This window comes from Protobothrops mucrosquamatus, unplaced genomic scaffold (assembly GCF_001527695.2).
Source record: "Protobothrops mucrosquamatus isolate PMUCROS unplaced genomic scaffold, P.Mucros_1.0 scaffold932, whole genome shotgun sequence".
Taxonomy (NCBI): Eukaryota; Metazoa; Chordata; class Lepidosauria; order Squamata; family Viperidae; genus Protobothrops; species Protobothrops mucrosquamatus.
In genome coordinates this window covers 557414-572639 of record NW_015387183.1, presented here as the reverse complement: position 1 = coordinate 572639, position 15226 = coordinate 557414, and the positions used below count along the sequence as shown (strand labels likewise).

The 15226-nt window shown below is 44.1% G+C and overlaps 1 protein-coding gene across 1 annotated transcript; it reads left to right on the top strand.

The window, feature by feature from the left end:
- Window positions 1-132: 132 nt before the first annotated feature.
- Window positions 133-13859, top strand: DPP8 (dipeptidyl peptidase 8). The gene is made up of 20 exons (XM_015819481.2): window positions 133-155; window positions 333-609; window positions 1874-1986; window positions 2315-2488; window positions 2890-3058; window positions 3730-3840; window positions 4221-4349; window positions 4739-4800; window positions 5855-5955; window positions 6261-6438; window positions 6867-7026; window positions 7474-7553; window positions 8258-8410; window positions 8941-9076; window positions 9430-9575; window positions 9831-9977; window positions 11398-11550; window positions 11916-12058; window positions 12459-12570; window positions 13487-13859. The coding sequence occupies exons 1-20, from the start codon at window positions 150-152 to the stop codon at window positions 13637-13639; spliced, it is 2703 nt and encodes a 900-aa protein (XP_015674967.1). The 5' UTR covers window positions 133-149; the 3' UTR covers window positions 13640-13859.
- Window positions 13860-15226: the final 1367 nt, after the last annotated feature.

The following is a 15226-nucleotide window of genomic DNA, read 5'->3' as shown; positions in this document are numbered from 1 at the left end:
AGTGGAAATACCCTATCCCAGAGGGTTAGCCTGGAGCATGAGCCCAATTCAGAAATAAGAGAAAGAATGATCAGTGGTCGTCGGAATTCCCAGAAGATCCCTTGTCCACCACTGGACATCCTTCCTTGAACGTCCCAAAGGAACCTACGATGCTGGTAGGCCGATAGCTCACCTGTCATAAGACAGCTTTCCAAACATCTGAAGATGTTCTCCAGCTTTTTGAGTGATTCCTGGGTCAGAATGGAAGGAGGCAGCTGAAAGTTCTTGAAGGAAGGACACAGGCAAGAGGTGGCCTCTTTAGTAGCATAGGTTTTGATGAATTTCTTTTCCAGAGTCCAAGATGTGTGATGGCATCAGCCATGAAGACTGAGCAACCCGCCCTGGAAATCTTTGAGACGGCCGAGAGCCAGGAAAATGTGGTGGCGGCCGAGGAGACGGTCAAGCTGGAGCCATATTACGTGGAGAGACATTCATGGAGTCATCTGAAGAAGCTCCTGGCAGATACCAGGAAGTATCACAGCTGCCTGATGGCCAAGGCACCCCACGACTTCACATTTGTGAAGAGGAATGATCCAGAATGTCCTCATTCATACCGCATGTACTATCTGGGTGAGTTGAGTGTCTCCAAGAACCAAGATTTTAGGCACCGACTCTTTCAAATGGCTGTCCAGCTACCATTCTTTTGAAATAGTCACATTCTGGCTTGGGGGTAGAGTTTAAGAGGCTTAAAGAGAGCCAGGGTAGGAGCCACGTAAATCTTGGGGGGGGGGATAGTGTTCCAGTGGACTGTTGCCCTGAAAAAAAAGGTCCATTTCCTGGATACCACCAGGAAACACAAGTTTAATTGAAGGGACATGGAGCATGTGGATGGAGCAGGTTCCTAGATAACCTCATTATTATGATATAAATAAATACTTCGCTGCTTTGTATCATCCACAGTGTTCTTGATTTTTTTTAAGCTTAATAAATTGAAGTAATAGTTGAAAAGAAAGTCAGAGCAGTATCTAGAATAAAGAGAGGGGTTCACGTGTGAAGGTTGCAGAAACAGGCCTTTTCAGGGCCTGTTCATTTTGTGGAATTGGCTGCCCCCCCTTGCCCCCAAATTTATTTATTTATCAAACTTGTATGCTCTTCATCTCGCGAAAAGCATCTCTAGGCAGTTTCAAAGGCAACTCTATGCTCCTCATATCCACCTTTTGCTGAGTCTTTCCAAAGATGCTTGGAAATTCAGATCCACAATGCTGAGGGCCATCTGGTTTAATTCTTTTTTATCTTAAGAGCTGTTCTGTTTTTCTTATGATGACTCAATAGAGTAGAACAGAATAGAACTGAACAGAATACAGTATGGTAGGGTAGAGTAGAATAAAAACGTTATTGTCATTTTAAATGTACACTAATCAGCATACATTAAAATGAAATTTTGTTGCATTCAGCACTCAAAGGGTAACCACCTCCAATATACACTACATAAACATGACAAAAGATTACGCATATACCCCCATACACACACATATATAACACAGAGAAACAACACAGTCTAGTTCGGATGTATACATATACATGGCGAGAGAAAAAAATGAATCCTGTGAATTTACAAGATGGATTGCATAAGGAACAAAAAGCTGTTGCATAATCTAGTAGTCCTTGCTATAAATACTTCAAAACCCTTGTGATATTAGGAATTTTTATTTGGCTGTTCTGGGTCTGGATAGGTCTCTGGGTCTGCATGGGATGTAACCACTAGCAAATAAATGCATTTATAAATCAACTGGCACTTGCTGGTTTTTAAGTCCATGTGATAATTTTGGCTTGGGACTCTGGTAGCAAGAAGAAAAATTCAGTATTATTTTTCCCTTTCTTTCTTACTAATTAGCCATGTCCGGTGAAAACAGAGAAAACACCCTGTTTTATTCCGAAATCCCCAAAACCGTAAACAAGGCTGCCATTCTTATGCTGTCTTGGAAGCCTCTTTTAGACCTTTTTCAGGTACGTCATTTGGTTATTTCTTCCCTCTTTCATCCCTCCTGTTTTTCCCTGTCCTAAAAGTGAGCTACAATGCCCATCTGAATCACCGGTACAGAGGTCAGGGGTCAAAAAAGTCAAGATGGTGGCTGCAACCCAGGGCTTCAGTCACAGGATTGCAGCCACCATCTTGACTTTTTTGACCTCTCCTCCCTTCCGGATGCCTCTCAAGCTGCAGTAATCAGTTGAAAGCATTGTCCAAGACTAAACGGATGGTTGTAAGTCAAGGACTGTCTGTAATAAACAGTTTTGTTTTCCCGCACGTTCTTCTCACCCTGTCCTCTCATGTCAGGCCAGCCCAGATTATGGGATGTACTCACGAGAGGAGGAGTTGTTGCGGGAGAGGAAACGCATCGGCACCGTTGGGATCGCTTCCTACGATTATCACCGGGAAAGTGGCACATTTTTATTCCAAGCCGGCAGTGGGATCTACCACGTCAAAGATGGCGGCCCAAATGGGTTTACGGTGAGTGGTTCTGGCAGATTGTCGTGCCTTGCTTTACAATGCCTTGGTAAGGCCACACTTGGAATACTTGGAATCCAGCTTTGGTCACCACGGTGTAAAAAAGACGTTGAGACTTTAGAAAGAGTGCAGAGAAGAACAACAAAGAAGATAAACATGAAATGTTTTCGTTTTGTTCTTGTTTCTGTTTTAACTGAAGATTTTCAGAAGTTGTCTTGAAGTCTACATGAAGGGGGCTTTGTTTTCACACATAGCTTTATGTTCTTCAGTCTTCTGGAGGTATCAGGTGCTGGCCCATCCTGTTCAACATCTCATCTTGAGCTGCTCTTTATTTCACACAGCGATCCAGGAGGAGCAAGTACGTAGTTCAAAAGAGCCCTTTCCGTATTCTTTTATCGTTACAGCAACAGCCTTTGCAGCCCAATCTGGTTGAGACCAGTTGCCCTAATATTCGGATGGATCCGAAAATCTGCCCAGCAGATCCCAACTGGATTGCCTTTATCCATAGCAATGATATCTGGATCTCCAATCTGGCAACCAAAGAAGAGTGGAGGTTAACCTTTGTACATAAAGGTGATCCTGGCTAATCCATGGTTTGTTGAATGATGGTTTATTAAATAAAGTAGAACTGACTGGATTTGGAAAAATGAATGGTATTTTGGATTAGGAGGGTGGATCACCCAACCTTTCCCCTCAAAGCCAGATATCTGTTAATTGATTTGATCAAACCATGGCTTATTTTCTTGTCCTGATTAGGTTTCCTTCTGGTTTTAAATCATGATTCGGTTTTCCAAACGAAGCCCTCCTCGTCTGAATGTTTATTGAGTTTCCAGCTTGAGTTCTGCTATGTGGTGCCTTTGAATTACCAGTGTATTGCATATTACTTAAAGTTTAAACTCAGTTAGAGGTTGTCCTTGACTTACAACAGTAATGGAGCCCTGCGCATCACGCTCATAGGTCAGGGTGGTCATAAATTGGGTGATCCAGATGACCGATCAGATTTATGAACTTTTTTGCTGCGGTCGTAAATGCTAGTTTTTCAGCAAAACGCTTGTAAAACACAACCGTTTGACAATGCAAATGGCTATAAATGCTGTCCAGTTGCCAACACCCAACATGGGAATCACGTGACCGCAGGGGGTGCAGCCATTGGATCTTAGCAATTCTGGGCAGCATCCTGGACATTTTGCAGATTGCAACAGTTGTTTATCTCCTTTCTTTTGCCTCTTATGTTGCCTGCACAGAACTTGCCAGCATTGAAGAGGATCCCAAGTCTGCTGGAGTTGCTACCTTTGTGCTGCAGGAGGAGTTTGACAGATACACGGGCTACTGGTGGTGCCCAGCAGCTGAGCCAAGTAAGTGACCAAGGTGTGTGCAGCTCAAGAAGTTGACTTAACTTCCCTGATGTCAGCCGTCCCACCTTGGCCTCTAGAACACCTTGGCCTCTACTCATGTTTCGTAAAAACACACTTTACTAAAGGTAGAATTCTTTATTGGCCAAGTGTGGTTGGGACACACAAGGGATTTGTCTCCGGTGCATAAGCTCTCAGTGTACATACAAGTAATAGTGATCAAACCGGACCATAAACAACATAAAAATACATTCATCATAAATCACAAAATACAACACTTCATCATCATGTTGGTTGTCTCTTGGAAGGCAAACCATCAGACAGAAGCTGTTGGGGAGAAGACAAATACATTGGCCTTTTTTGGGGGGTCTCTCTCTTGGTAGTTGCTGACGGAGAAAAAATCCTTAGAATTCTGTATGAAGAAAACGACGAGTCAGAGGTGGAAATTATTCATGTCACATCCCCCATGTTGGAAACCAGGAGGACGGATTCTTTTCGGTATCCCAAGACAGGTGAGAGAACCTGGTGGGACATTCCAGAAAAGGCCCAGTGTATCTCAACCTCAGCTACTTCAAGAGGTGTGCTGACTGGAGAATTTTGGGAGTTGAAGTCCACACCTCTTGAAGTAGCTGAGGTTGAGAAACATTGCCCTAAGCATCAGAATGTGGATACCAAATGACCTTGGAGAACAAACATAATCAGGAGCCTTTCATTCAGGGGCCTTCAAACTTGGCCCTTTTATGACTTGTGGACTTCAACTCCCAGAATTCCTCAGCCAGCGTGCCTCACGCTGGCTGAGGAATTCTGGGAGTTGAAGTCCACAAGTCATAACAGGGCCAAGTTTGAAGACCCCCTGCTTTAATTCCTCTGTAACTCATAATGTTTTTTTTTTCTCTTACAGGCACAGCAAATCCCAAAGTCACTTTCAAGTTATCTGAAATAACCATTGGTTCGGATGGCAGAGTAAGCCTGCTCTGTTTTTTTTCTCTCAAATAAATCCTTGTATTGTTTGAACTGTGGTGCGTTGAATCCACTCTAGTGTCCTGAGTCACAAAGCACCTTGCTATAAACCATAGTTTGGTTCCACATTGCACAAAGCCACAAAGTGGTTGATTTGGCCTTGCAAGGCTGATGACTTAGCACAGACAAGCCATTCTGGCTTATAGGGTAATGAATGGTGATTACAAACTAGGGCTTAATAAGGTGGTGCTATGGGACATGACAAGTTATGGCTTAATTTGAAAAGCATGCCCAGCCACCTGGTCAGGTCATAGATGAGAAAGAAGAGGTTTGTCCACAAAGACAGGATGAGGAAACTTTTGGAGACTAAAAATTGGTTAGAGTGGGTGAGGCAATCATGTCAAAGTGTTATGAAAGTGTTTTTCAGACTTTGCAACTTGAAGATATGTGGACTTCAGCTCCCAGAATTCCCCAGCCAGTCCATACATCTTCAAGTTGCGAAGTTTGAAACACGTTTTTATTTATTAAATTTATATACCGCCCTATCTCCCTTACGGGACTCAGGGCGGTTATAGAAGGTTATAGAAGGTTATAGAAGGTTATAGAAGGTCTGCAGGCAAGACAAGAATTTCCCTTCTCTTCCCTTCCCTTCTCTTCTCTTCTCTTTCTCCCTCCCTCCCTCCCTTCTAAGTGGTTCTTAGCATTATACCAAATTTAGGGTGAACACACTCAAGGTTTTTTACATTTCCTGTTTGAAAATAGTTAGCAACTTGTGGCACTATGTATGGCTGAGGAAACTCCAAGGAAAGCAAAAAAGTAGGATTATGGGCATTGTTACAGATCATTCCTGCCCTACAGATTCAAAATAACATAATGGGAGGAAGTTAAGAGCCGTACAAACTATGAAACCTGTGAAGGTTCCTGGAAAGGGATTAGGACCAAGTATATTATTATTATCCGGAATTTGTCTTTCATTTGGCATTCCACGCCTCTTAATATATTTTGGAGAAAGATATTAGTAGTTTTTCTAATTGGTGTTTTTACCTCTTCCCTGAAGATTTTGGATGTTGTTGACAAAGAACTGGTCCAGCCCTTTGAAATCTTATTCGATGCAGTAGAATATATCGCCAGAGCAGGATGGACACGGGAGGGAAAATAGTACGTATTTTATAATTCCTCCATTTGCATGGCTTTGGACTGGGCTGTTCTGAGCCCTGGTGTTTCAGAGCATCCTTGGGTTGGAAGGGAGCCTAGAGATCTTCTAGTCCACCCCTACACCCAATGCGAGAACCCTCAGACCATCCCAGGCTGTCCAATCTTTTCTTGAATACACCTCCAGTCATGGAGTCCCCATAGCTTCAGGAGTTTCCTTGTCCATCCATTCAGATCCAGGAGATAAAACATCAAGAAATATTGCATATGGTGGCACCATCTGGTTTCTGATTCCCATTCCTTTCTGCTAGCGCCTGGGCCATCCTGCTGGATCGTTCTCAAACCCGGCTGCAGATTGCCTTGCTTCCCCCAGCTTTATTTATCCCCATGGAAGAGGACGCCATGGAGAGACAGAAATTAATGGATGCTGTGCCTGACTCCGTTACGCCTTTGATCATTTACGAAGAAACAACAGACATCTGGATCAATGTAAGGATGTATTCCTTCAGGGTAGGCCTGCTAAAGTTCTCTAGCTTCAGATGCAATTGTTGGGATGGAGTATAAGTCCAGAGAGAAGAGAGGAAAGAAATCAGCTAATGAAGTTTGAAAAGAAAGCTTTTCAATCAACAGGAAGAGTTGGTTAGCTTAGGCAGAGCCCAGGAACTGAATGTGGTATGGATAGAAATTGAAGGGACTTTTAAAAGTCTTCATGGTTACTCTAGTCATGCAGAGAGCTACTTTGCACTAGTGGTGAAAATACCAGGCTAGAAATTCGGAAATTGTGAGTTCTAGTCCCACTTTAGGGATGAAAGCCAATCACCTGTGAATCAAAGGAGATCCCCTTTATCATTTTTGAACTAAGCGTCCTCGTTTTCCTAGTCTTTGCTTTGACTTGCCACTCTTCCTTATTTCCACAGATCCATGACATCTTCCATATTTTCCCCCAAACGCACGAGGATGTCATAGAATTCATCTTTGCCTCCGAGTGCAAAACAGGATTCCGACATCTGTACAAAATCTCCACCCTTTTAAAAGAGAGCAAATATAAACGATCTTCGGGGGGACTTCCAGCTCCAAGTAACCTCTGGTTTTGCTTCTTGTGTCTTAAGAAATGGAAGAAGTTAGACATGCATGCCGAAGGCCTCAAAATTCATTACAGGGAGTCCTCAACTTATAACCATCCGTTTACTGGTTGTTCAAAGTGCGTCAGGTCACAGGGTGACCCGCTTGACAGCTGCAATAACTTAACAACCCAAATTCTGGGCTTGATTGTGGTTGTTAATTGAGGACTACCTGTAGCAAGACTATACAGGGTGTGAAGTGGGGGCCTGTCTCTTTTCTGAAGATGGAGCAATTCCCTTAGATGCCCTGTTCTGGCTAACTGCCAAATCTTTTATTGGCATAAGAGGAGCCTTGCACGCTTTTCCAATTTTTTGCATGCCTCTTCCGTGTGCAGAAAGGATGTTGTTCGGATGAGGTGAGGAAGGGCACCTGTGGACTCCCTTAACCTTCATCTCCTTGTAGGTGACTTCCTATGTCATGTCAGAGAAGAGCTGCCCATCACCCATGGAGAATGGGAAGTGCTTGGCCGACACGGTTCAAATGTAAGCTGCTTGGTCTCCCTTTTCGTGAATTGGTAACCTTCAATCGGACTTTTAAACCCTTCAACATTTGCACGAGATTATTGTGGTATCTTAACATATCCCATAGCCACGTGGCTGCTAGATCATAAAACGTCTGGTTTTGCCAGGCCCAAATCCCAAATTCCAGGCTCAATAGTGGTCATTAAGGGAGGACTTCCTGTATAGCAGCAATACCCTTCTTTGTTTCCCATGTGGAGGCCTGCCTCTTTTCTGAAGGTCGAGCCATTTAACTGATTTATTGCTAAAAGCCTAGGCCAGGGGTAGGCAACCTTGGCTCTTTTATGACTCGTGGACTTCAACTCCCAGAATTCCTGAGCCAGCTATGCTGGCTCAGGAATTCTGGGAGTTGAAGTCCACGAGTCATAAAAGAGCCAAGGTTGCCTACCCCTGGCCTAGGCTGTTCTCAACTAACAGCCTCTGCTTAGAGCTAGATAAGGTTCAATGGCAGCCAAGGGAGGGCTGACTCAGGATAGCTGACTCAGGAATTCTGGGAGTTGAAGTCCACGAGTCATAAAAGAGCCAAGGTTGCCTACCCCTGCACTAGGTAATTCTGCATTAACGTCCTTGTCAGGCAGTAAAGCTAAAACGGAAATGCTGCTCCGCTATTCCTGATGGTAGAAATGTGGGCCACTTCTTGTTTTGTGCTTTTGTTTTTTTTTAATCAGATCCGGGTGGACGAAGTTAACAAACTGGTATATTTTGAAGGTACAAAAGATTCTCCCTTGGAACACCACTTATACGTTGTTAGCTACAAGAACCCTGGAGAGATTAAGCGACTGACCGAACGTGGTTTCTCACATGCTTGCTATGTTAGCCAGGTATTAATCTTAATCTATGATGCCTTCACGAAAAGGGCCAGTTTATAAGGGAACCTGGTCATCTTCTTGAGAAGGTCCTCTCCTGACCATCAAGTGGGTTCAGGTAGTCCAAAGAAAGAAAATGGACAGTTTTGCAGGAAGTTAGATCCGGCCTTGAACAACCTTCTCCAATTTGGCAGCTGCTCCATTTGTTTTGGGGGCTGAAATTTTCTACATTTGAAGCCAGTGGCAGTTTCAGGAGATCCAGGCCAGTGGCAACTGGAAGATGTGCAGACGTCAACTCCCAAAATTCCTCAGCCAGCATAGCTTCCAGTTGCCAAGGCTGAGAAACACCGAACTAGGTTATATTGAGTTGGAGATTTGCTCAATCATGAAGAAATGGCAGCCCAGCTCTAGTAGAGTTGACCTTGTTCTTGAGGAAACTAAAGAAGGAAGTGGAATTCAAGCCAACATTGGTTTATGGCTCTGATACGATCTCTCTCTCTCCCTCCCTCCCTCTCTCTCTCTCTCTCTCTCTCTCTTTTTGGCAGGACTGTGAAATGGTTATATGTAAATTTAGTAATCAGAAAAGCCCCCACCAGGTCTCCCTCTACAAGCTGACTGGCCTGGAAAAGGAGATTGCTCACAGGTCCAAGGAATTCTGGGCCACCATTTTGCATTCCTCAGGTAGGGGATTTCTCTTGGAGGGGAGTGTTCAGGATGCGGTGGGGCTTGCGATGCTCAGGGGCATTCAGGTTTTATGTGGAAAACCTGGAGGGAGGAAGGAAAAAGGAAGGAAGATTGTTAAAATTTGTCTTAATTATTTTGAAGGAAATTGAGTGTTTGAATTGGAAAAGAAAGGGAAGGGCAGGGAGGAGAGGAGAGGGGAGGGAGGGAGGGAGGGAGGAAAGAAGGAAGGAAGGAAGGAAGGAAGGAACAAAGAAAATGGATATGACACCCACAAGAAAGCTGGTCAAATATGACGCCAGGTCTCTCTCTTCTGTTTCTCTGCTTCACAATGCCTTCTTTGCTTCCTGCAGGATCTCTCCCAGATTACATCCCCCCAGAGATCTTCTCTTTTGACAGTTCCTCAGGATTTGTGCTTTATGGGATGATGTATAAGCCCCATGATTTACAACCTGGGAAGAAATACCCCACGGTGCTTTTCATCTATGGGGGCCCCCAGGTGAGTCTTGGTTGTAAAAAAAAACAAACCTGTATTATACCTCTATTGGGACCTGAACTGTGGATTTACTCAATGCATAGCATAATTTACATGAATATTTGGATATTTCCTAGGTTCTTGGCTGGAATATGAATTTCCAAAGAATACCAGTCAAATATGTGATTCTTTTTGTTTGTTCTCTGTCCTTTATTGTTCCTTGATGATTAAAAAAACAACATCAACAACGATGATGATGCTTTTAATGCATCCTTCCAGGTGCAGCTTGTAAACAACCGCTTTAAAGGAGTCAAATATTTCCGACTGAACACTCTGGCTTCTCTGGGCTACGTGGTGGTGGTGCTGGACAACCGAGGTTCCTGCCACCGGGGCCTGAACTTTGAAGGCGCCTTCAAATATAAGATGGTAAATTGTCCCACGAATGTCTGTGGAGATTCTCAGTCATCCCGATCAGGGTTGTCCCAAAGGTGTTTTTTCATTAGGCAGTTGGACTTCCTGTTTTTTCTTCGAAGACGTTTCGCTTCTCATCCAAGAAGCTTCTTCAGCTCTGACTGGATGGTGGGGAATGGAAGGATTTATACTTAAAATGTTTAGCCATGCACTTTGGGATGAGCACCCTTCGAAGGGTGAGGGAGGATGAACGGATTTCCAGAAAACATTGCAAACTGCAGGAACCATTTGCACTTCAGTTTGAGATGCAGACAACACAGACTCATCTCCACCAGCCTGCGCCTGTCTTCAACAGTGAAGGGACACAGGACAAAAACATCCTGCAGCCATGAAGGCTCCACACCCATTTGCACTACTCAGGTGACCGTGAGGACACAGGTAAACCTCCAAGTGGCCTCAACGACTCTGTAAAAGAATGCAAGTGAACAGCTGTCTGCAAGGAGTATAAATCCTTCCATTCCCCATCATCCAGTCAGAGCTGAAGAAGCTTCTTGGATGAGAAGCGAAACATCCTCAAAGAAAAGCAAGAAAGTCCAGTTGCCTCCTGAAAAAAATACCATTGAGTGCCCAATGAATGGAGCTAGCAAATGCTGAAAGGAACCAGCGGCCTTTTGAGATGTCTTTTTTGTAATTCTGGGTATCCTCTGGACCAGGCTTGGCATCATTGACTTGCTGGCTGAGGAATTCTTTTGAGTTGAAGTCCTATTTGATTATTCTCTGTCCTCATTCTCAGTTTTGGGAGAGCAGAGTCCTCAAAAGTGATGGTAAACATTAACAGTGAATAAACATACAAGCCAGAGTGAAGGTTTTCCAAGTTCTTCTTTTTTGATGGGAATGTGAAGGAAGGAGATTCGAGTTCAGTGTCCTTTCATTACTTGAATAAGGACACAGGCCTCATCCTGAAAGCAGGACAAGAAGTTTTGGATGGAAAATTGTCAAAGAGAGATCCAACCTAGAACTAAGGAGAAATTTCCTGACAGTGAGAACGATCAACCTGCCTCCAGGGGTTGTGGGTGCTCCATCACTGGAGGCTTTTAAGAAGAGACTGGACAGCCACTTGTCTGGAATGGTATAAGGCAAGGGTAGGCAACCTTGGCTCATTTATGACACGTGGACTTCAACTCCCAGAATTCCTGAGCCAGCATGACTCAGCTTGGAAATCTCTCCCTTTCCCCTCAGCATGGCTGGCTCAGGAATTCTGGGAGTTGAAGTCCACGAGTCATAAAAGAGCCAAGGTTGCCTACCCCTGGTATAGGGTCTCCTGCTTGAGCCAGGGGGTCGGACTAGAAGACCTCCAAGGTCCCTTCTAACTCTGCTATTCTGTATTTAAACACTGATATGTTTCCTCCATGCATATTTTTTTTTCTTCCCACAGGGACAAATTGAAATTGGCGACCAAGTGGAAGGCCTGCAGTATTTGGCTTCCCAATACGAGTTCATCGATTTAGACCGGGTTGGCATTCATGGATGGTCCTATGGTGGATTTCTTTCCCTCATGGCGCTGCTGCAGAAGCCAGAAATCTTCAAGGTTGGTTCATCTGCCACGGCCCATTCACCTCTTTTGGGCAAATGTGCTGTGGGTGTATTTTTCCATGTGGAATTCTTTAAAAACAATCCAGTTATTTAGACCAGGGGCCTCCAAACGTGGCAAGACTTGTGGACTTCAACTCCCATGGCTGCCTGAGGAATTCTGGGGGTTGAAGTCCACAAGTCTTAAAGTTGTCAAGTTTGGAGGCCCTGACAGGCTCAATTACAGTCGTAAGTTGAGAACTACTTGTAAGTAGATAAGATAAAGCAAAGACTACAGTATTATTTCTTCCTGTTATGGTTTACAGTTAGGCTTCAATCTGTTCGAGACAATTTTTCCAAACTTGATTTATTTATTTTGTTCAGGTTGCAGTTGCTGGTGCTCCAGTCACGTTGTGGCTTTTCTACGACACGGGCTACACAGAGCGTTACATGGGACACCCGGACAATAACGAGCAGGGCTATTGTTTGGGCTCAGTAGCCATGCAGGCAGAGAGGTTCCCTTCCCAGTAAGCGCATGTGATATTAAAAAAAGAATAAAAAATGTTTTTATGTAAAAAAGAAAATATGCATGTCTCTAATAATATTTTTTTTCAGTGATGGTTTTGACAAATGATTAATCCGAGTATGTTTTTAAAGCTGATGCACAAATATATGTGCTCTGAGCAATGAAATTATTGGGGGGAAAACCAGTTCTAGTATTGTTGCTGGATTTAGCTTTGTTTGCTTTCAACCCAGTTGCTCACTTTAACTGGTTTTTATTTGTTCTTTGGGTCATTACGTGATTTTATAAACAACTGCATTCCTAGATGTGGGGAAAAAAATCTGCAGGAAATATAAGAGTTAAGCAACTGGATTAATAGTTAAGCAACTAATTACATTTTCTCTATTGTTTATTGCTTTCTTCAGGCCCAACCGATTATTGCTACTGCATGGATTCCTGGATGAAAATGTTCATTTTGCACATACTAGTATTTTGCTGAGCTTTCTGGTCAGGGCTGGAAAACCCTACGACCTCCAGGTAGCAGAGAAATTTGTGCAGCTCTAAAATGCAAGGATTAAAATTGGGTCTGGATTGGGCTGGAGGTCATATAACAGGGATCCCCAATCTCCGGTCTGCGGCCCGGTGCCAGGTTGTAGCCCATTGATAACTGGGCCGCAGCGGTGGTGGGTGAATATGTGCGCACACACGCATGAAGCTACATTTGTGAAAGCTGTGCGTGTGCGAAACCATCCCCCTTCCCTCCCTGCGCCGTTGCTGCTTCCGCCAGTGTGCCGAGCTGGAAAGGTTGGAGACCGCTGTCATACAAGGTGATCAGGCTGCGGCAGGATCAAAACCTTGGAGAGCTCCTGGCTAACTTTCAGGAGAGATGTTGTTCTTCTACCCCTGATAAAATAAGTTCAGTCAAGTCAGGTTGACCTCAACATTTTTTTTCCTGGCTTCAGGAGCCTGCAGTTCTTTCTGGAGCCTTAGAAACTTGGGGAACTGAGAAATTACAATGAGAACTTAGGATGAATAAAGGTGTTGTACAGGCAGTCCTTGACTTACCACTGGTTTCTTAGCAACCGTTTGAAGTTGCGACCTACCTGGAACAAGGGAGTTACAAGTCAGCCTCGAGGGTCATCTCCCCAGGGTCACATGAGCACTCTTCTGATGCCCCAGGGGTCATGTGACCACACTTCAGTTGCTACGCAACACAGCCATGTTTACTGCCATTTGCAGAGTCCCTTGGTCACGTGACCACATTTTATGGCAGTTTTTGTGGAAAAGCTGACATTGTTTCCCCCCTTCTTAAAGGCTGGCATCAAACAGCTCAGCTTTCCTTAGCTCTAGGTGGAAAGAAGCAGTCTAAATTTCTTGAAGTGCTGGGCCATGGGTGAACACCCAGTCACAGCTGGAGGAACAACAGATTTCTTTCGCTTTCTTTCTCCCACAGATTTATCCGCAGGAGAGACACAGCATCCGGGTTCCTGAATCTGGAGAACACTACGAACTTTACCTCTTGTACTACCTCCAGGAGAATCTGGGATCACACATGGCCGTGCTGAAGGCGATGCCCTCCTGCCAGTCCCAGGACTTCTCAGCATGACGCGTCCACGGCTGCTTAACCAAACATGAGTGCTTAAGTGATGCCTCCCTGGTGCCTGCTTCTAACCAAGAGAGAACTCTACCCACTGCCCGGCTTGATTGATGATCCTCCTCCTTTTTCAGGAGGCCCCCTGGTGCCATACAGAAGATTACTGTACAGCAAATGAATCATTTTAAATGTAAATAATAAAATAGATGGCTGTGTGGCCTCTTAGATCCTGGGCTTCCTCCCTAACCAGTGTAATGTTGGTTACAAAGCAACAAAGATGATTGGAGGTTAAACCGAACGATGAACAGTTGAGGGAAGTGGGCCTGTCTAGCCTCTCAAAGAGAAGGACTAGGGGTGAAAGGATAGCAGTCTTCCAACATCTGAGGGGCTATAATAAGAGAAGAGGGGATTGACCGATTTTCCAAAATATCTGAGGGCAGGAGAAGAAATAATGGATAGAAAGTTTCTCCTTGATGAGAGATACAACCTAGAACTAAAGAGAAATTTCATGACAGCGAGAACAATTAATCAGACATTTATGAGCCCATGATAGCCGCATTCATGCTGTTGTGGCTAAATATCACCCGTAGGCCTGAAGCGCTAAGTAGGATGTGAAGGCAACGTCTGGCGGATTGGTGTTAGGAGGGAAGACAGGCCTGCTATGAATCAGGGGTGCTTCCAAGTTCAATTCAAGGCTCCATCTGAGATTGTCATCTTAGTGGCTGGCAAAGGAAGGTCCTGAGAATGGGACCTGAGTTTTCATAATCTGTATATATTAGGGGGACAATTCTGGGAGTTGAAATCCACGAGTCATAAAAGAGCCAAGGCTGCCTACCCCTGGGCTAGACATACTTAGTTCCCTTAACCACGTGGTCCTCACGTTGTCTTGGGGGCTCCTAGAAAAAGGTTATCATTCCTAACATGTGAGTGTATACATATATAGCATGAGAAAGGCTTTTAACACAACATTTTTTTTGTCTTCCTGAAGATTCCATTCCATCAACTTGTAATGGGCTCATTCCTGCCTGAAATTAGGCACAGGGACCCAACTGGAGTCACTGCCATTAACTACACACATTGGTGCAAATCAGAAGAGACTCAACCACAGTGTTGATGGGTGGGATGGGTATGTTCTCTGTTGGTGACCCATTTTGTAAGGAAAAACCATTTTCCCACTTTTGTTCAATAAACTACAATGAGCCAAATGTTCCGTACCTTCCTACATCGTTCGGGGGCAGGCAGAAAAACAGAAAAGAAAAAAGAAAGTGGGAGATGTAAAACTATGTCAGTAAATTTCTCTTAGATCGCTCCACTCCGTTTTGATTTATAGTTTTGGATGTATCCATGTATTCTAATTGAAAGCCACTTTCAAATGAGATTGTACGACAACAGAAACATGCCCAGTACTTGTTTCTTTTATTGTCTCGTTGTCAGTACAGGCAGTATTATAATTAGGCATGTCAAAGAGCTTTTTACACACGGTGAAAATGAGATAATCTTAAGTACACACACTGATGCTTACTCTGTGACTGAAATCAAGCCAAGGTCAACACAGACATCCGATCTGAGTTCTCGTATCAGTTAAGTCACTTTTTGGAC